Here is a 20268-nt window from a genome sequence, read left to right on the forward strand (position 1 = left end):
GTCCTTGCTCCGTTGGTTTTTCTCCGGGTTCTCCGGTTTTTCTCCCTACACAACACTTCTAAACTCCAATCGATCGGGAATCCGCGGGCCACAGGTTGGTCAGTCGCAAGACCGTGAAGTGCAACCCTCGTAAAACAATGTCGAAGTTTCAAGAGTGAAGTCTCAGGAGACACATTTTAAATTAGCTGGCTCTCACAAAAGTCCTTGCTTTACATGCGAAACCACAAGCTAGATAAACAGTCGTGTCTCTTACCAGAATTTAATAAGTGTTTGAATCGCCTTGAGCGACGCTGTAGTAATGGCTGCTGTTCTTATTGGAGAAGTGAGAAGAATAAAGGGCAGTCCCTAGGTTGAGGTTTGTCTCAAGCCTTTGCGTGTCTAGTTCTCATAATGTTCTGTTCACTTTCTTTTCAATTTATGAAGAGAAGGGCACCCCTCAATTGTCTTCAGAAAAAAATACCAGATGAGCTGTTTGTAAATTATGGAAATGATAAGAACGCGAAAACGTTCGCGGCGTTATTTAACTAATCGGAAGATGAAATACTGTCACCATCGTCACATGCAACGCGGTGTTATAACATCAACAGTGCGAGAGATGACTAGTTCTAGACAAGAAAATAAGTTCAAATTTGGTCAGTTGAGACAAAATTTATAGATACTTTGGAAACAGTAAAGAAACCGTTAACGCGTACGCAAGACGTTTCAATTATGAAATAACACTTTAACGGATAACGCTAAGTAGAGGTCGCGTTAACAAATTGACACGTACTTGTTCTCTTGTCTTATTCGTCTTTTGTGTACCGTTTCTTGTTGCTTGTTTAGTTTACTAACTGCGTTGTCTTGGGCTTTTTTAAAGAAGAGTTTATTGTGCAAATATGCAGAACTTTGTTTGCTTTCCGAATTAAAGATGCCGTTATGTAAACTCTGATCCCTCTCAAGGACTCATGCAAGCGTCGACGTTTTTAAGTTATTTGAAGTGCGGTTCCCAATGTGAGCTCAACCTGTCGCTAATTTTCGCGGTCTGTAGATAAACCTTCGACCATAGGGCATTTCTCTCATTTGAACAGAAAAGTGGAACTGTTTCAGCTTATACACGAAAAATAAAAAACTGAAATTTGTCAAAGCTCAAAACGAAACTTGGCAGCTTGCTCAAGCAAATTTGAACACTACTGGTAAGCTGCTCAAGCAAACTGTCAATCAACATTGGAACATTGCCCCGCAACTCAAGGTTGCTATACATCTCAATGATGAGCAAAAAGCAATGAGTAAGAAAGCTATGCTTTCAAGAAACGAATGAGTGGCGCCGGTCAAGCAGTTAATAATAACAAATAGAAAGTTCTGCTTTCTTGCTATGAAAAAAAACTAATACATAGAAAGCTCTGCTTTCTGGGGTTGCTGCGTCAACCGAATACGAATAGCGCAATGTAAGTGCATATGAATAGCGCGAGAGATACATCTTTCTAGAAAGGAAAATGAGCTTAAATCTGGTCAGTTTAAGAAAAAATTTATAAATACTTTGAAAACACTAAAAAAGACCGTTAACGCGCCCGCAAGACGTTTCAATTATGAAATGACGCTTTAACGGATAATGCTAAGTAAAAGTCGCGTTATCAAATTAACACAAAACACGTACTTGTTCTGTTATCTTGAATCGTCCTGTTTGTGTACCGTTTCTTGTTGCTTGTTTAGTTTACTAACTGCGTTGTCTTGGGCTTTTGAAAAGAAGACTTTATTGTCCAAATATGCACAACTTTGCTTGCTTTCCGAATTAAAGATGCCGTTAATTAAACTCCGATCCCCCTCAAGCCTCGGCGTTTTTAAGTTATTTGAAGTGCGGTTCCCAATGTGAGCTCAACCTGTCGCTAATATTCGCGGTCTGCTGAGAGGGTCTCAATGGGGTGGTGGCTTTTACGGTTAACGGTTAAAATTTTGGCTTTTTTACGGCTAACGGTTAAATTATTACCATTACGGTTAACAGAAGTTAAAAATTAATTTCCATTGTTTTAAAAAGTTAAAAATTAATTTCCATTATTCAAAAACATATTTTAGGTCTCAGGACCATTCTGGGACGAAGTCATCAAGTCTGTATTATTTAAAATAACTGTCCGATTTTTTAACGGTCAACCATTTCGACAGAAAAGAGGTACTGTTTCAGCTTATACACGAAAAATAAAAATCTGAATTTGTCAAAGCTCAAAACGAAACTTGGCAGCTTGCTCAAGCAAATTTGAACACTACTGGTAAGCTGCTCAAGCAAACTGTCAATCAACATTGGAACATTGCCCCGCAACTCAAGGTTGCTATACATCTCAATGATGAGCAAAAAGCAATGAGTAAGAAAGCTATGCTTTCAAGAAACGAATGATTGGCGCCGGTCAAGCAGTTGATAATAACAAATAGAAAGTTCTGCTTTCTTGCTATGAAAAACAACTAATACATAGAAAGCTCTGCTTTCTGGGGTTGCTGCGTCAATCGAATACGAATAGCGCGATGTACGTGCATATGAATGGCGCGAGAGATACATCTTTCTAGAAAGGAAAATGAGCTTAAATTTGGTCAGTTTAAGAAAAAATTTATAAATACTTTGAAAACACTAAAAAAAGACCGTTAACGCGTCCGCAAGACGTTTCAATTATGAAATGACGCTTTAACGGATAATGCTAAGTAGAAGTCGCGTTATCAAATTAACACAAAACACGTACTTGTTCTGTTATCTTGAATCGTCCTGTTTGTGTACCGTTTCTTGTTGCTTGTTTAGTTTACTAACTGCGTTATCTTGGGCTTTTGAAAAGAAGACTTTATTGTCCAAATATGCACAACTTTGCTTGCTTTCCGAATTAAAGATGCCGTTAATTAAACTCCGATCCCCCTCAAGCCTCGGCGTTTTTAAGTTATTTGAAGTGCGGTTCCCAATGTGAGCTCAACCTGTCGCTAATATTCGCGGTCTGCTGAGAGGGTCTCAATGGAGTGGTGGCTTTTACGGTTAACGGTTAAAATTTTGGCTTTTTTACGGCTAACGGTTAAATTATTACCATTACGGTTAACAGAAGTTAAAATTAATTTCCATTTTTTTAAAAAGTTAAAAATTAATTTCCATTATTCAAAAACATATTTTAGATCTCAGGACCATTCTGGGACAAAGTCATCAAGTCTGTATTATTTAAAATAACTGTCCGATTTTTTAACGGTCAACCATTTCGACAGAAAAGAGGTACTGTTTCAGCTTATACACGAAAAATAAAAATCTGAATTTGTCAAAGCTCAAAACGAAACTTGGCAGCTTGCTCAAGCAAATTTGAACACTACTGGTAAGCTGCTCAAGCAAACTGTCAATCAACATTGGAACATTGCCCCGCAACTCAAGGTTGCTATACATCTCAATGATGAGCAAAAAGCAATGAGTAAGAAAGCTATGCTTTCAAGAAACGAATGATTGGCGCCGGTCAAGCAGTTGATAATAACAAATAGAAAGTTCTGCTTTCTTGCTATGAAAAAACAACTAATACATAGAAAGCTCTGCTTTCTGGGGTTGCTGCGTCAATCGAATACGAATAGCGCGATGTACGTGCATATGAATGGCGCGAGAGATACATCTTTCTAGAAAGGAAAATGAGCTTAAATTTGGTCAGTTTAAGAAAAAATTTATAAATACTTTGAAAACACTAAAAAAGACCGTTAACGCGTCCGCAAGACGTTTCAATTATGAAATGACGCTTTAACGGATAATGCTAAGTAGAAGTCGCGTTATCAAAGCTCAAAACGAAACTTAGCAACTTGCTCAAGCAAATTTCAATATCATTTTCGATTTGCTCGAGCAAACTGTCAATCAACATTGGAACACTGCGTCGCAACCTAGCAAGGTTGTTACGCATCTGAGTAATGTATAAACACAATAAATAAGAAAGCTATGCTTTCAAGTAACGAATGAGTGGCGCCTGTTCAAGTTGTAAACAAATAACAAATAGAAAGCTCTGCTTTCTTGCTATGATAATCAGCTAACGGATAGAAAGCTCTGCTCTCTGGGGTTGCTGCGTGCATATATACCGTGTTTCCAAGAACAGGTTCTTCTCATTCTAACCTGAATCGGTCAGAAAGAAGACACCAGCCGGTTTTTGAAGAAAAGACTCAGCCAGGACTCAAAGGTATGTTTGTATAACTCCATGAGACTAAATCAGATATTAGTAAATATTCTTCTTCGACTTCGGATACTCAACTCAACGAAAAAGAGACTGTGTCACGGCTGAGTAAGTTTATTTTATTGAGTTTTGCCAAATACTCGAAAATTTAACGTTTGCAAAGAAATTACTTCTATGGATCTAAATGAAAAAACCATAGCTTCATTGCAACAAAATGTGTCTCCCAGGCGTTATAATTTAAAGTAACAAGCCAATATATAAGATTAACATTGAAAACGGCTGTTCAGCCCAACAATTTTTCAAAAACCTATATCACAATCCGTTTCAATCTTCGTCACTTTTAGCCATCCGTACCTTCTTTTGTATTTTTTGTGTTATTGAAATGTTCCTTCACTGTTTTAAGAGGTTATTTTTATATTTTCAACGAATTTGATGATCATTTCCCATGCCTTACGTTAGCTTAAATCTGTGAGACCGTCCCTTTAATTTGTTTTTCCTTTGGTACAAGGAAACGCAACGTTAATCTTACGGTTTTAAAAGTGTTGAAGCAGATATCCTGACTCACGATTTTTTCTTTTTTTTTTTGGCAGACTTTCAAGCAATGGCTCAGATAGCTGTTTTGCAAATCGCACTATGCCTGTTGGTTCTGAATTCGTTGTGTGCCCAGACCCATGGCGGCTCATGGAAAGAGTGCACCTGGAGGCAAGAAGACGGGAAAGATGAAGGCGTGATAGGGGTGAGGCATTTCCACTTTATTGTATTCTGACAAAGTAGGACTTTCACCTTTTACATTGAAATAGTCACACGGATTTTTTATCTAGATCTTGTGAAGACCATTTTATTCACGAATGAATTTTTTTTAGTAAAAAGCCCACAATATTCTGGTTTTTAATTCTCATCATATTTTAAAATCTGTCTCAACAGGTATGCGACTTCCACAAGTGTCACGATAACACTTTCCTTCGCGTTTACTATTCTGGAAACATCAGGATCTCGGGATGTGACGAGTGTTGCAACCGTTGGTATTTTACGTTCAACGAAGCCGAGTGCAGCACGCCTGACTCTATTGACGCTGCCCTATACCAAGCGCACGCAGGAGACCTCAACAAACACGGACACGGCCACATTGAAGGTTTCTGCGATGCCATCCCAGCAGGAAACGTCAAGGTGGAGATTAGAGCTTTATAATTATTATTATTATTATTATTATTATTATTACTATTATTATTATTATTACTATTATTATTAATACTATTTTTATTATTATTAATTTTATTATTATTATTATTATTATTATTGTACATGATTTTGAATTTTTATGAAATTTCGTATATTAATTTTATCAATTGTATTTGTATTTTTTAATTGTGAATTAAGTTTTATTTTATTATTATTATTATTATTCATTCATTCATTCGCGACATACACAAAATACAAACAACACAGAATTACATAGCTGAAACAGCCGCGCAATTGTTGTTTTCAGCAAGTTTTTATTATATACATTTTACTATGTTCGTCATTACTTTATACAATTAAACTAGCTTATGTTACTTAATTAAATAACATCAAAATATTAATTTTACAATACAATAATCCACTAATCTACAATAACACAAACAAGCAAAGAGAAAAACAAAACAAAAAGAACAAATAATTAGAGTAAAAATTTTCCTGTCCATTTTTTATAGAATTTTCTGAATTACTATTTTTGGTGGCAATATATTTTTCTATTTAATATTTTGCTTTTATTTGTACTTGAAATTCTTGGTACACATTTCTTCCTGCAATCATAAATATATATTTTCCAATAAAAATGAGATAATTTAGTAAGGGGCATGATAATACTGTAATCCTAAAAATGTTTTCTTGTAAACTGAGACTTTTACGTTGTTTTGTAGGTGGAGATAAGAGTTGGTGAATGCGTTGGCACTGGCCAGGCACTGGGAAATGCTGATACAGGCTTTGGCTCAACGTCAAGAATCTACATTGAAGAGGTGTCACCACCCGACCAGTGAGACGTTTTATTATGGAACGTCCAAAGAGCTGCCCGTGCTTTAGAAATAGAAAAAAGAAAAGCTCGAAGAAGCCATGTTGTTAAGGGAAGATAATATAAGAGGAGCTTGTTATTCTCTGTAATAGTTATTGAAATAAAAGCCGAGGGAAAAGGTATTAATTGGTTTTCTTATTCTAATTTTCTTTGTCGGGGATACTTTTGTTACTTTACCTTGAATAGCCACAATGTACTTCCACGCGACAATTTGGTGGTTAGATTAATAACAAAAAAGCTAGTAGTCGGCTGAAAACAAACTCGAAACACAAAGGATACTTTTAAAGACATTTTATCCATCACTGGCATGCTCGGCTGTAGGGCAGCTTTTCGTACCTGGGGAGGCCAGACACTTACCCTTTTATATAGAGAATAATACATGGTTGCGCGGAGATATGAAATTTATCTTCGAGTGTTCAAATTGATAGCTCACGAGTGAGCGCAGCGAACGAGTGAGATATCGGATTTGAACTCGAGAAGATAAATTTCATATCTCCAAGCAACCATGTATTATTCTGTTTATCATATACCGTAAACCTACCAATTACGATGTTTTTGACGATTTTCCGAAGATTTCCGACCATTTTCCGAAGATTTCCGAAAATTTTCAAAATGTTGTCCGAAGGTTGTACGAATGATTCCGAACATTTTCCGAAAATTTCCGAAGTTTTCCGAAGATTGCCGAAGAAGATCCAAAGATGTTCCGACTTAATATCGATTTACTTTCGCTCATTGAGCCTTGAAACATGGCAAACTCTGCGAGCTGATTGGTCAAAAATGATATCACACATGTGTGGATATCATTTTTATCTACACATGTGTGATACCATTTTTCTCGATTTGCTACCACTCGCTAAACCACTGCAGTTTATATAATAAATAATATTCTTAATAGAGAAATGGTAAAATGTAACCCTTTCACATACCGACAGTAGAAATACTTTTCACTCGAGTAACCCATAAAGAACGTAAATAAACCAACCGATAATTCCGTCTGTTCGATATATTTCAATTGTCCTTTTAAAACTTTCAATGACATATTCACCTACCTTTTCTTATGCTTCAACTCCTCCAGCTTAAAATCGGTAGTCGGGCATAGCCTTCCTATACTGGGCGATCACTGCTGATGTCAGTTTACATTTTGCCTCCTAGAAACACGACTTTGCGAACAAAAGCTGTATATAAACTGACTCCAGCTGTTATAAGACCTTGTAAACATTAAAAATCGCGACATTTTCACCTCTCTTTGTGTAATATTTAAGAAAAAAAAAATAACTTTTAAATATCTGGGTGGTAAAAGTGCTTATTATCCCACACATTCTTTGTAAAATTTTGAGTTTTCAATATAATCCTGCGTTACAGAAAAATATATCTGATACATCGGGCTCAATTTTTAGCAAAATGTTCTTTCAAACTCCTACAAGATATTTTTGAAGCGATTATGCTAATAAGGCAAACATTTTAATCAAGACTCTCTCCCACAATAGGGATTATCCCCCCGGGGCTCTATAGCAAACTGCTTCAATCGAACTCCTGTATGTCAGTATTTAAATGGGCGGCGGGGGGGGGGGGGGGGTGGAAACGTGAATTTTCATTTTAAGGGCCTCCTATGTCACTTTCTTAGTCGATTATCTTTGAACTGGAGTGAGCATATAAAATATGGAAATTATAAGGACGCGAAAACGTTCGCAGCGTTATTGAATTAATCGGCACGGGAGATACAATACTGTCATCATCTTCACATGCAACGCGGTGTTATGACATCAACAGTGCGAGAGATGTATAGACAAGAAAATAAGTTCAAATTTGGTCAGTTGAGACAAAATTTATAGATACTTTGGAACAGTAAAGAAACCGTTAACGCGTACGTAAGACGTTCTAATCATGAAATAACACTTAAACGGATAATGCTAAGTAGAAGTCGCGTTATCAAATTAACACGTACTTGTTCTCTTGTCTTATTCGTCTTTTTTTGGGTACCGTTTCTTATTGCTTGTTTTGTTTACTAAATGCGTTGTCTTGGGCTTTTCTAAAGAAGAATTTATTGTCCAAATATGCAGAACTTTGCTTGCTTTCCGAATTAAAGATGCCGATATTTAAACTCCGATCTCCCTCAAGCGTCGACGTTTTTAAGTAATTTGAAGTGCGGTTCCCAATGTGAGCTCAACCTGTCGCTAATTTTCGCGGTCTGTTGAGAGGGTCTCAATGGGGTGGTGGCTTTTACGGTTAACGGTTAAAATTTTGGCCTTTTACGGCTAACGGTTAAATTATTTTCAATACGGTTAACAGAAGTTAAAAATTAATTTCCATTGTTTTAAAAAGTTAAAAATTAATTTCCATTATTCAAAAAAAAATTTTAGGTCTCAGGACCATTCTGGGACGAAGAAGTGATCAAGTCTGTATTATTTAAAATAACTGTCCGATTTTTTAACGGTCAACACATTTTTACGGCTAGCGGTTAAAAATTTTCCAATATTTACGCCTTACAGCTAAATGTTTTTTTCTGGGGTTGCTGCGAGCAACTGAATACGAATAGCGCGATGTACGTGCATATGAATGGCGCGAGAGATACATCTTTCTAGAAAAGAAAATGAGCTTAAATTTGGTCAGTTTAAGAAAAAATTTATAAATACTTTGAAAACACTAAAAAAGACCGTAAACGCGTCCGCATAACGCTTTAACGGATTAACGGATAATGCTAAATAGAAGTAACGGATTTAACGGATAATGCTAAATAGAAGTCGCGTTATCAAATAAACACGAAACCCGTACTTAGCTTGTTCTGTTATCTTGAATCGTCCTGTTTGTGTACCGTTTTTTGTTGCTTGTTTAGTTTACTAAATGCGTTGTATCTTGGGCTTTTGTAAAGAAGACTTTTTTGTCCAAATATGCACAACTTTGCTTGCTTTCCGAATTAAAGATGCCGCTAATTAAACTCCGATCCCCCTCAAGCCTCGGCGTTTTTAAGTTATTTGAAGTGCGGTTCCCAATGTGAGCTCAACCTGTCGCTAATATTCGCGGTCTGCTGAGAGGGTCTCAATGGGGTGGTGGCTTTTACGGTTAACGGTTAAAATTTTGGCTTTTTTACGGCTAACGGTTACATTATTTACATTACGGTTAACAGAAGTTAAAAATTAATTTCCATTGTTTTAAAAAGTTAAAAATTAATTTCCATTATTCAAAAACATATTTTAGGTCTCAGGACCATTCTGGGACGAAGTCATCAAGTCTGTATTATTGAAAATAACTGTCCGATTTTTTAACGGTCAACCATTTCGACAGAAAAGTGGTACTGTTTCAGCTTATACACGAAAAATAAAAATCTGAAATTTGTCAAAGCTCAAAACGAAACTTAGCAACTTGCTCAAGCAAATTTCAATATCATTTTCGAATTGCTCGAGCAAACTGTCAATCAACATTGGAACACTGCGTCGCAACCTAGCAAGGTTGTTACGCATCTGAGTAATGTATAAACACAATAAATAAGAAAGCTATGCTTTCAAGTAACGAATGAGTGGCGCTTGTTCAAGTTGTAAACAAATAACAAATAGAAAGCTCTGCTTTCTTGCTATGATAATCAGCTAACGGATAGAAAGCTCTGCTCTCTGGGGTTGCTGTGTGCATATATACCGTGTTTCCAAGAACAGGTTCTTCTTATTCTAACCTGAATCTGTCAGAAAGAAGACACCAGCCGGTTTTTGAAGAAAAGACTCAGCCAGGACTCAAAGGTATGTTTGTATAACTCCATGAGACTAAATCAGATATTAGTAAATATTCTTCTTCGACTTCGGATACTCAACTCAACGAAAAAGAGACTGTGTCACGGCTGAGTAAGTTTATTTTATTGAGTTTTGCCAAATACTCGAAAATTTAACGTTTGCAAAGGATTTACTTCTATGGATCTAAATGAAAAAACCATAGCTTCATTGCAACAAAATGTGTCTCCCAGGCGTTATAATTTAAAGTAACAAGCCAATATATAAGATTAACATTGAAAACGGCTGTTCAGCCCAACAATATTTCAAAAACCTATATCACAATGATCCGTTTCAATCTTCGTCACTTTTAGCCATCCGTACCTTCGTTTGTATTTCGTGCGTTATTGAAATGTTCCTTCACTGTTTTAAGAGGTTATTTTTATATTTTCAACGAATTTGATGATCATTTCCTATGCCTTACGTTAGCTTAAATCTGTGAGACGGTCCCTTTAATTTGTTTTTCCGTTGGTACAAGGAAACGCAACGTTAATCTTACGGTTTTAAAAGTGTTGAAGCAGATAGTAGATCCTGACTCACGATTTTTTCTTTTTTTTTGGCAGACTTTCAAGCAATGGCTCAGATAGCTGTTTTGCAAATCGCACTATGCCTGTTGGTTCTGAATTCGTTGTGTGCCCAGACCCATGGCGGCTCATGGAAAGAGTGCACCTGGAGGCAAGAAGACGGGAAAGATGAAGGCGTGATAGGGGTGAGTCATTTCCACTTTATTGTATTCTGACAAAGTAGGACTTTCACCTTTTACATTGAAATAGTCACACGGATTTTTTATCTAGATCTTGTGAAGACCATTTTATTCACGAATGAATTTTTTTTAGTAAAAAGCCCACAATATTCTGGTTTTTAATTCTCATCATATTTTAAAATCTGTCTCAACAGGTATGCGACTTCCACAAGTGTCACGATAACACTTTCCTTCGCGTTTACTATTCTGGAAACATCAGGATCTCGGGATGTGACGAGTGTTGCAACCGTTGGTATTTTACGTTTAACGAAGCCGAGTGCAGCTCGCCTGACTCTATTGACGCTGCCCTATACCAAGCGCACGCAGGAGACCTCAACAAACACGGACACGGCCACATTGAAGGTTTCTGCGATGCCATCCCAGCAGGAAACGTCAAGGTGGAGATTCGAGCTTTATTATTATTATTATTATTATTATTATTATTATTATTATTATTATTATTATTATTATTATTATTATTATTATTATTATTATTATTATTCTTGGTTTTCACGTGACGTCATCAAAATTCTTAAACCCAAAATCGCAAGACCCCTGAGTTTTTATCCTTCACTGCCTAATAGACTTTCTTAATATATATCTTGTTGAGGGTTTTCAGCTCGATAGCATTCGCCATCTTTAAGAAAGAGCATTTGGAATTTCGGAGTTTCACGCCACACGAGATCAAAGATGGCCGCCAGAAGGCTGTCACGTTTTGTTAAAAAAATGCCTTATTCTGCAATTTGTAACAATCTGAACAGTTGAGGTTTAGCGAGAAGTGTTTATGTGAATGTTAACTTGTTCATGAGGGTGATCCGACCGCTTTTTGTAGCAGTATTTAATGCCAGATGTTTTCATTGATTTCCGGCCGCCATGTTGGAGCCCAACTGCTTGGGCTCCAACATGGCGGTTCCATACTGTGCTCTCTAAATTTGCGAGAAACAATTTGACGGATAACTCGAGTACGGAATAACGAACAGACCTGAAACTTGGACAAGTAGTTTATATAATAGTTTTCTACAACTTGTATTATTCTTGATTTTTTTTACTCAATAGTTTTGGATTTATTTTTACGCGGCGTGACAGTGAAAACCACCTATACATGATTTTGAATTTTTATGAAATTTCGTATATTAATTTTATCAATTGTGTTTGTATTTTTTAATTGTGAATTAAGTTTTATTTTATTATTATTATTATTATTATTATTATTATTATTATTATTCATTCATTCATTCATTCGCAAACAACACAGAATTACATAGCTGAAACAGCCGCTCAATTGTTGTTTTCAGCAAGTTTTTATTATATACATTTTACTATGTTCGTCATTACTTTATACAATTTAACTAGCTTATGTTACTTAATTAAATAACATCAAAATATTAATTTTACAATACAATAATCCACTAATCTACAATAACACAAACAAGCAAAGAGAAAAACAAAACAAAAAGAACAAATAATTAGAGTAAAAATTGTCCTGTCCATTTTTTTGTAGAATTTTCTGAATCACTATTTTTGATGGCAATATATTTTTCTATTTGATATTTTGCTTTTATTTGTACTTGAAATTCTTGGTACACATTTCTTCCTGCAATCACAAATATATATTTTCCCATAAAGATGAGATAATTTAGTAAGGGGCATGATAATACTGTAATCCTAAAAATGTTTTCTTGTAAACTGAGACTTTTACGTTGTTTTGTAGGTGGAGATAAGAGTTGGTGAATGCGTTGGCACTGGCCAGGCACTGGGAAATGCTGATACAGGCTTTGGCTCAACGTCAAGAATCTACATTGAAGAGGTGTCACCACCCGACCAGTAAGACGTTCTATTATGGAACGTCCAAAGAGCTGCCCGTACTTTAGAAATAAAAAAAGAAAAGCTCGGAGAAGCCATGTTGTTAAGGGAAGATAATATAAGAGGAGCTTGTTATTCTCTGTAATAGTTATTGAAATAAAAGCCGAGGGAAAAGGTATTAATTGGTTTTCTTATTCTAATTTTCTTTGTCGGGGATACTTTTGTTACTTTACCTTGAATAGCCACAATGTACTTCCACGCGGCAATTTGGTGGTTAGATTAATAACAAAAAAGCTAGCAGTCGGCTGAAAACAAACTCGAAACACAAAGGATACTTTTAAAGACATTTTATCCATCACTGGCATGCTCGGCTGTAGGGCAGCTTTTCGTACCTGGGGAGGCCAGACACTTACCCTTTTATATAATATTCTTAATAGAGAAATGGTAAAATGTAACCCTTTCATATGCCTTCAATATAAAATGATAACCTTTCACACACCAACAGTAGAAATACTGCGTCTTTTTCCAATTGACTTTTCACTCGAGTAACATTAACCCATAAAGAACGTAAATAAACCAGCCGATAATTCCGTCTGTTCGATATATTTCAATTGTCCTTTTAAAACTTTTAATGACATATTCACCTACCTTTAATTTTCTTATGCTTCAACTCCTCCAGCTTAAAATCGGTAGTCGGGCATAGCCTTCCTATACTGGGCGATCACTGCTGATGTCAGTTTACATTTTGCCTCCAAGAAACACGACTTTGCTAACAAAGCTGTATATAAACTGACTCCAGCTGTTATAAGACCTCCAGCCACGGATATTGCATTTCTAGCATTCTGATTGGCTCACTCAATCCCGGATGTCAGCTCGTATACCTTAGTTTGACCTTATTTGGAAAATGATTGCGTTACTATAGCCAAACTAAAATTTTTCTACGGGAAGCGACAGTTCCATCAAAATGGTTTTGAACAGCAAATTTGGCGAGCTTTATGAACAAGAAATAATTAGCGGTGCCTACAAAAACCAAAGAAATGCCATAGTAAATTAAACTACGCAAAACAAGAGGATAGATGCGAAAAGTGTAATTAATAATACTTTTAAACTGAACGCACAGCAAGAGCGAGTGAATAAAGTAGAAAATTAAAGCTAGCAGCAAATAATTTACGAAAGAACGGCAAACTGACACAGTTTCATTCATTTCAGTGTACGTCATAAAACTATAGGCTCAGCACTTCAGTAAAGTTTGTTACCTTTCAATCTTGGTTTTGTCCTTTCATACTTTAATAAACCTGTTCCACTTTGAGCTCAATTTCGCTTCAAATAATATAGCAGTCTTGATGACAGCCGTGGAGCCGTAAAGAAGTACAATGTAAACACTTGCTTCGTTCGACTTGCACAAGACTTGTAGTTTCCAGAAAAGGTTTTGCTTCGGATCTTCTCGTAAATCTTAACTGTTGTCACAATTTCCATGATATTTAGACGACTTTAGAGGGGATTGTTTGAGGAAAATCTTCTGAAGAAAACTTTTTGCTCGCTTTCCTCGTATGTTTCATTCAACTCAAGAAGTGAACACCGCGCCAGAAATTTTCGCGCCTCCTCGTACTATCACTTCGTTTACATCAAAATGAAATGTCCATTCGATTTTAAGTTGAGAAGAATTTAATAAAACAATTATTCCATTCGCCCTTGTTGGATACGAGTCGTTATAGCCAACGCGGACTCATGGAATAATATTGTTAAGTAAACATTATCTGGGTGGTAAAAGTGCTTATTATCCCAGACATTCTTTGTAAAATTTTGAGTTTTCAATATAATCCTGCGTTACAGAAAAATATATCTGATACATCGGGCTCAATTTTTAGCAAAATGTTCTTTCAAACTCCTACAAGATTTTTTGAAGCGATTATGCTAATAAGGCAAACATTTTAATCAAGACTCTCTCCCACAATAGGGATTATCCCCCCGGGGCTCTATAGCAAACTGCTTCATTCGAACTCCTGTATGTCAGTATTTAAATGGGCGGGGGGGGGGGGGGTGGAAACGTGAATTTTCATTTTAAGGGCCTCCTATGCCACTTTCTTAGTCGATTATCTTTGAACTGGAGTGAGCATATAAAATATGGAAATTATAAGGACGCGAAAATATGGAAATTATAAGGACGCGAAAACGTTCGCAGCGTTATTGAATTAATCGGCGCGAGAGATACAATACTGTCATCATCTTCACATGCAACGCGGTGTTTTGACATCAACAGTGCGAGAGATGTATAGACAAGAAAATAAGTTCAAATTTGGCCAGTTGAGACAAAATTTACAGATACTTTGGAAACAGTAAAGAAACCGTTAACGCGTACGCAAGACGTTTCAATTATGAAATAACACTTTAACGGATAATGCTTAGTAGAAGTCGCGTTAACAAATTGACAAGTACTTGTTCTCTTGTCTTATTCGTCTTTTGTGCACCGTTTCTTGTTGCTTGTTTAGTTTACTAACTGCGTTGTCTTGGGCTTTTTTAAAGAAGAGTTTATTGTACAAATATGCAGAACTTTGTTTGCTTTACGAATTAAATATGCCGATATTCAACGCTTTAAGTAATTTGAGGTGCGGTTCCCAATGTGAGCTCAACCTGTCGCTAATTTTCGCGGTCTGTCGATCAACCTTCGACTACAGGGCATTTCTTCCATTTTGACAGAGAAGTGGTACTATTTAAGCTTATACACGAAAAATAAAAATCTGAATTTGTCAAAGCTCACAACGAAACTTGGCAGCTTGCTCAAGCAAATTTGAACACTACTGGTAAGCTGCTCAAGCAAACTGTCAATCAACATTGGAACATTGCCCCGCAACTTAGCAAGGTTGCTATACATCTCAGTAATGAGCAAAAAGCAATGAGTAAGAAAGCTATGCTTTCAAGAAACGAATGAGTGGCGCCGGTCAAGCAGTTAATAATAACAAATAGAAAGTTCTGCTTTCTTGCTATGAAAAACAACTAATACATAGAAAGCTCTGCTTTCTGGGGTTGCTGCGTCAACCGAATACGAATAGCGCGATGTACGTGCATATGAATAGCGCGAGAGATACATCTTTCTAGAAAGGAAAATGAGCTTAAATTTGGTCAGTTTAAGAAAAAATTTATAAATACTTTGAAAACACTAAAAAAGACCGTTAACGCGTCCGCAAGACGTTCTAATCATGAAATAACGTTTTAGCGGATAATGCTAAGTAGAAGTCGCGTTATCAAATAAACACGAAACACGTACTTAGCTTGTTCTGTTATCTTGAATCGTCCTGTTTGTGTACGGTTTCTTGTTGCTTGTTTAGTTTACTAACTGCGTTGTCTTGGGCTTTTGTAAAGAAGAGTTTATTGTCCAAATATGCAGAACTTTGCTTGCTTTCCGAATTAAAGATGCCGATATTTAAACTCCGATCTCCCTCAAGCGTCGACGTTTTTAAGTAATTTGAAGTGCGGTTCCCAATGTGAGCTCAACCTGTCGCTAATTTTCGCGGTCTGCTGAGAGGGTCTCAATGGGGTGGTGGCTTTTACGGTTAACGGTTAAAATTTTGGCTTTTTACGGCTAACGGTTACATTATTTACATTACGGTTAACAGAAGTTAAAAATTAATTTCCATTGTTTTAAAAAGTTAAAAATTAATTTCCATTATTCAAAAACATATTTTAGGTCTCAGGACCATTCTGGGACGAAGTCATCAAGTCTGTATTATTTAAAATAACTGTCCGATTTTTTAACGGTCAACCATTTCGACAGAAAAGTGGTACTGTTTCAGCTTATACACGAAAAATAAAAATCTGAAATTTGTCAAAGCTCAAAACGAAACTTAGCAACTTGCTCAAGCAAATTTCAATATCATTTTCGAATTGCTCGAGCAAACTGTCAATCAACATTGGAACACTGCGTCGCAACCTAGCAAGGTTGTTACGCATCTGAGTAATGTATAAACACAATAAATAAGAAAGCTATGCTTTCAAGTAACGAATGAGTGGCGCCTGTTCAAGTTGTAAACAAATAACAAATAGAAAGCTCTGCTTTCTTGCTATGATAATCAGCTAACGGATAGAAAGCTCTGCTCTCTGGGGTTGCTGTGTGCATATATACCGTGTTTCCAAGAACAGGTTCTTCTCATTCTAACCTGAATCTGTCAGAAAGAAGACACCAGCCGGTTTTTGAAGAAAAGACTCAGCCAGGACTCAAAGGTATGTTTGTATAACTCCATGAGACTAAATCAGATATTAGTAAATATTCTTCTTCGACTTCGGATACTCAACTCAACGAAAAAGAGACTGTGTCACGGCTGAGTAAGTTTATTTTATTCGGAGTTTTGCCAAATACTCGAAAATTTAACGTTTGCAAAGAAATTACTTCTATGGATCTAAATGAAAAAACCATAGCTTCATTGCAACAAAATGTGTCTCCCAGGCGTTATAATTTAAAGTAACAAGCCAATATATAAGATTAACATTGAAAACGGCTGTTCAGCCCAACAATATTTCAGAAACCTATATTACAATCCGTTTCAATCTTCGTCACTTTTAGCCATCCGTACCTTCTTTTGTATTTTGTGTGTTATTGAAATGTTCCTTCACTGTTTTAAGAGGTTATTTTTATATTTTCAACGAATTTGATGATCATTTCCCATGCCTTACTTTAGCTTAAATCTGTGACACGGTCCCTTTAATTTGTTTTTTCTTTTGGTGCAAGGAAATGCAACGTTAATCTTACAGTTTAAAAGTGTTGAAGCAGAAATTAGATCCTGACTCACGATGTTTTCTTTTTCTTTAGCAGACTTTCAAGCAATGGCTCAGATAGCTGTTTTGCAAATCGCACTATGCCTGTTGGTTCTGAATTCGTTGTGTGCCCAGACCCATGGCGGCTCATGGATAGAGTGCACCTGGAGGCAACATGACGGGAAAGATGAAGGCGTGATAGGGGTGAGTCATTTCCACTTTATTGTATTCTGACAAAGTAGGACTTTCACCTTTTACATTGAAATAGTCACACGGACCTTTTATCTACATCTTGTGAAGACTCTTTTATTCACGAACGGATTGATCGAAGACCACTCACTCGTTACTGTTGCAAACTCTCCACATGACTCCCATTGAGCAACACGCCAAGTACGAAAACAGGGATCTTAAGGTTTCCGCCGAACATTCGAGCAATACAGGAAAAAAAAAAAGTTATCACAGAGATCTCATAGCATGATGACAGTTCAAGTACAGCTAACAAAAACCTACCAAAACTTTAGCTCTCAAGCTGAAACCACCATCTACATTTCAGTTAAAACGGACGTTTCACGCCAATTTAAAACAAAATGACGCGCGAGTTAAACATTTTTACACGGTTTGACTTTAGTTTTCTCAAGAATGCTTTAGAGTTTAACCACGGGGTCACTAAGACAAATGAATTTCAGTGAGATGTTTCGTGTAGCATATAAAATGTTAAAGCACTATGAGCAGGTTTTTGTTACTTAATTTTTGCACTCTTTGCTCGAACTTTCAGCGGAATCCGTCTTCAGTTCGTTTGTGCAGTGAGCTTCTGTATTATAATGCAAGCATTAAATGTTCCTCTCAGTAACGTTATGAATTGAGGGTTTTTTTTTTAGTAAAAAGCCCACAATATTCTGGTTTTTAATTCTCATCATATTTTAAAATCTGTCTTAACAGGAATGCGACTTTCACAAGTGTCACGATAACACTTTCCTTCGCGTTTACTATTCTGGAAACATAAGGATCTCGGGATGTGACGAGTGTTGCAACCGTTGGTATTTTACGTTCAACGAAGCCGAGTGCAGCTCGCCTGGCTCTATTGACGCTGCCCTATACCAAGCGCACGCAGGAGACCTCAACAAATACGGACAAGGCCACATTGAAGGTTTCTGCGATGCCATACCAGCAGGAAACGTCAAGGTGGAGGAGATTAGAGCTTTATTATTATCATCATCATCATTATTATTATTATTATTATTATTATTATTATTATTATTATTATTATTATTATGATTATTATGATTATTATGATTATTATGATTATTATGATTGTTATTATTACTATTATTACAATTATTATTATTATTATTATTATTATTAATAACAAACTTTATTGAGTACTTTTCATACAAACTTGAATCTCAGGTGTATCTGGCTAAAAAAAGAGAAAAATAATAATTATTATTATTATTATTATTATTATTATCATCATCATCATTATTACTATTATACATGATTTTGAATTTTTATGAAATTTCGTATATTAATTTTATCAATTGTATTTTGTAAATAATTTTGAATTGTGAATAAAGTTTTATTTTATTATTATTAAACGTCAAGGTGGAGATTATTGACATTTTATTGACTTTTTTAACAGCTGATTTTTAGTTCTGTATCTTTTTATTGATGTGTGTACATTTTTAATGATTATTGTGAAATAATGTTTTAATTAATTATTCATTCATTCATTCGCTACATACACAAAATACAAACATTATTATTACTATTATTATTAATACTATTTTTATTATTATTAATTTAATTTTTATTATTATTATTATTATTATTATTATACATGATTTTGAATTTTTATGAAATTTCGTATATTAATTTTATCAATCGTATTTGTATTTTTTAATTGTGAATTATTTTTATTTTATTATTAATATTATTATTATTATTATAATTATTATTCATTCATTCATTCGCGACATACACAAAATACAAATAACACAGAATTACATAGCTGAAACAGCCGCGCAATTGTTGTTTTCAGCAAGTTTTTATTATATACATTTTACTATGTTCGTCATTACTTTATACAATTAAACTAGCTTATGTTACTTAATTAAATAACATCAAATTATTAATTTTACAATACAATAATCCACTAATCTACAATAACACAAACAAGCAAAGAGAAAAACAAAACAAAACAAAACAACAAGAACAAATAATTAGAGTAAAAATTTTCGTGTCCATTTTTTTGTAGAATTTTCTGAATCACTATTTTTGATGGCAATATATTTTTCTATTTGATATTTTGCTTTTATTTGTACTTGAAATTCTTGGTACACATTTCTTCCTGCAATCACAAATATATATTTTCCCATAAAGATGAGATAATTTAGTAAGGGGCATGATAATACTGTAATCCTAAAAATGTTTTCTTGTAAACTGAGACTTTTACGTTGTTTTGTAGGTGGAGATAAGAGTTGGTGAATGCGTTGGCACTGGCCAGGCACTGGGAAATGCTGATACAGGCTTTGGATCAACGTCAAGAATCTACATTGAAGAGGTGTCACCACCCGACCAGTGAGACGTACTCTTATGGAACGTCCAAAGAGCTGCCCGTGCTTTAGAAATAAAAAAAAGAAAAGCTCGGAGAAGCCATGTTGTTAAGGGAAGATAATATAAGAGGAGCTTGTTATTCTCTGTAATAGTTATCGAAATAAAAGCCGGGGGAAAAGGTATTAATTGGTTTTCTTATTGTAATTTTCTTTGAAGGGGATACTTTTCTTACTTAACCTTAGATAGTCACAATTCACTTGGTGGTTAGATTAATAACAAAATAGCAAGCAGTCGACTGTACAATTCTCGAAACAATAAGGATACTTAATCATTTCATCCATCATTGCCATGCTAGCTTTGCAGGGCAGCTTTTCGTACCTGGGGAGGCCAAACCCTTACCCTTTTATAAATTATTCCTCAATATAAGATGGTTACCTTTCACATACCAACAGAAAAAATGCATCCTTTTTTGCAAATGAA

General features: G+C 35.5%; 4 protein-coding genes across 4 annotated transcripts in view; 3 read left to right on the forward strand and 1 right to left on the reverse strand.

Moving 5' to 3' along the window:
• LOC144631064 (protein N-lysine methyltransferase METTL21A-like) overlaps positions 1-20268 on the reverse strand; it is a 156805-nt gene that overhangs the window by 86533 nt on the left and 50004 nt on the right. The gene's annotated exons all lie outside the window — the stretch shown is intronic.
• Positions 3968-6308, forward strand: LOC144629884 (collagen triple helix repeat-containing protein 1-like). Its single transcript, XM_078488128.1, has 4 exons — positions 3968-4142; positions 4727-4872; positions 5061-5303; positions 6038-6308. Exons 2-4 carry the CDS (start codon positions 4738-4740, stop codon positions 6152-6154), a joined length of 495 nt encoding a protein of 164 aa, XP_078344254.1. The 5' UTR covers positions 3968-4142; positions 4727-4737; the 3' UTR covers positions 6155-6308.
• LOC144631066 (collagen triple helix repeat-containing protein 1-like) lies at positions 9784-12668 on the forward strand. Its single transcript, XM_078489447.1, has 4 exons — positions 9784-9914; positions 10505-10650; positions 10839-11081; positions 12395-12668. Exons 2-4 carry the CDS (start codon positions 10516-10518, stop codon positions 12509-12511), a joined length of 495 nt encoding a protein of 164 aa, XP_078345573.1. The 5' UTR covers positions 9784-9914; positions 10505-10515; the 3' UTR covers positions 12512-12668.
• LOC144631067 (collagen triple helix repeat-containing protein 1-like) lies at positions 16253-19974 on the forward strand. Its single transcript, XM_078489448.1, has 4 exons — positions 16253-16704; positions 17294-17439; positions 18175-18417; positions 19700-19974. Exons 2-4 carry the CDS (start codon positions 17305-17307, stop codon positions 19814-19816), a joined length of 495 nt encoding a protein of 164 aa, XP_078345574.1. The 5' UTR covers positions 16253-16704; positions 17294-17304; the 3' UTR covers positions 19817-19974.

This window comes from Oculina patagonica, chromosome 11 (genome assembly GCF_052425735.1).
Source record: "Oculina patagonica isolate OP01 chromosome 11, crgOcupat, whole genome shotgun sequence".
Lineage (NCBI taxonomy): Eukaryota > Metazoa > Cnidaria > Anthozoa > Scleractinia > Oculinidae > Oculina > Oculina patagonica.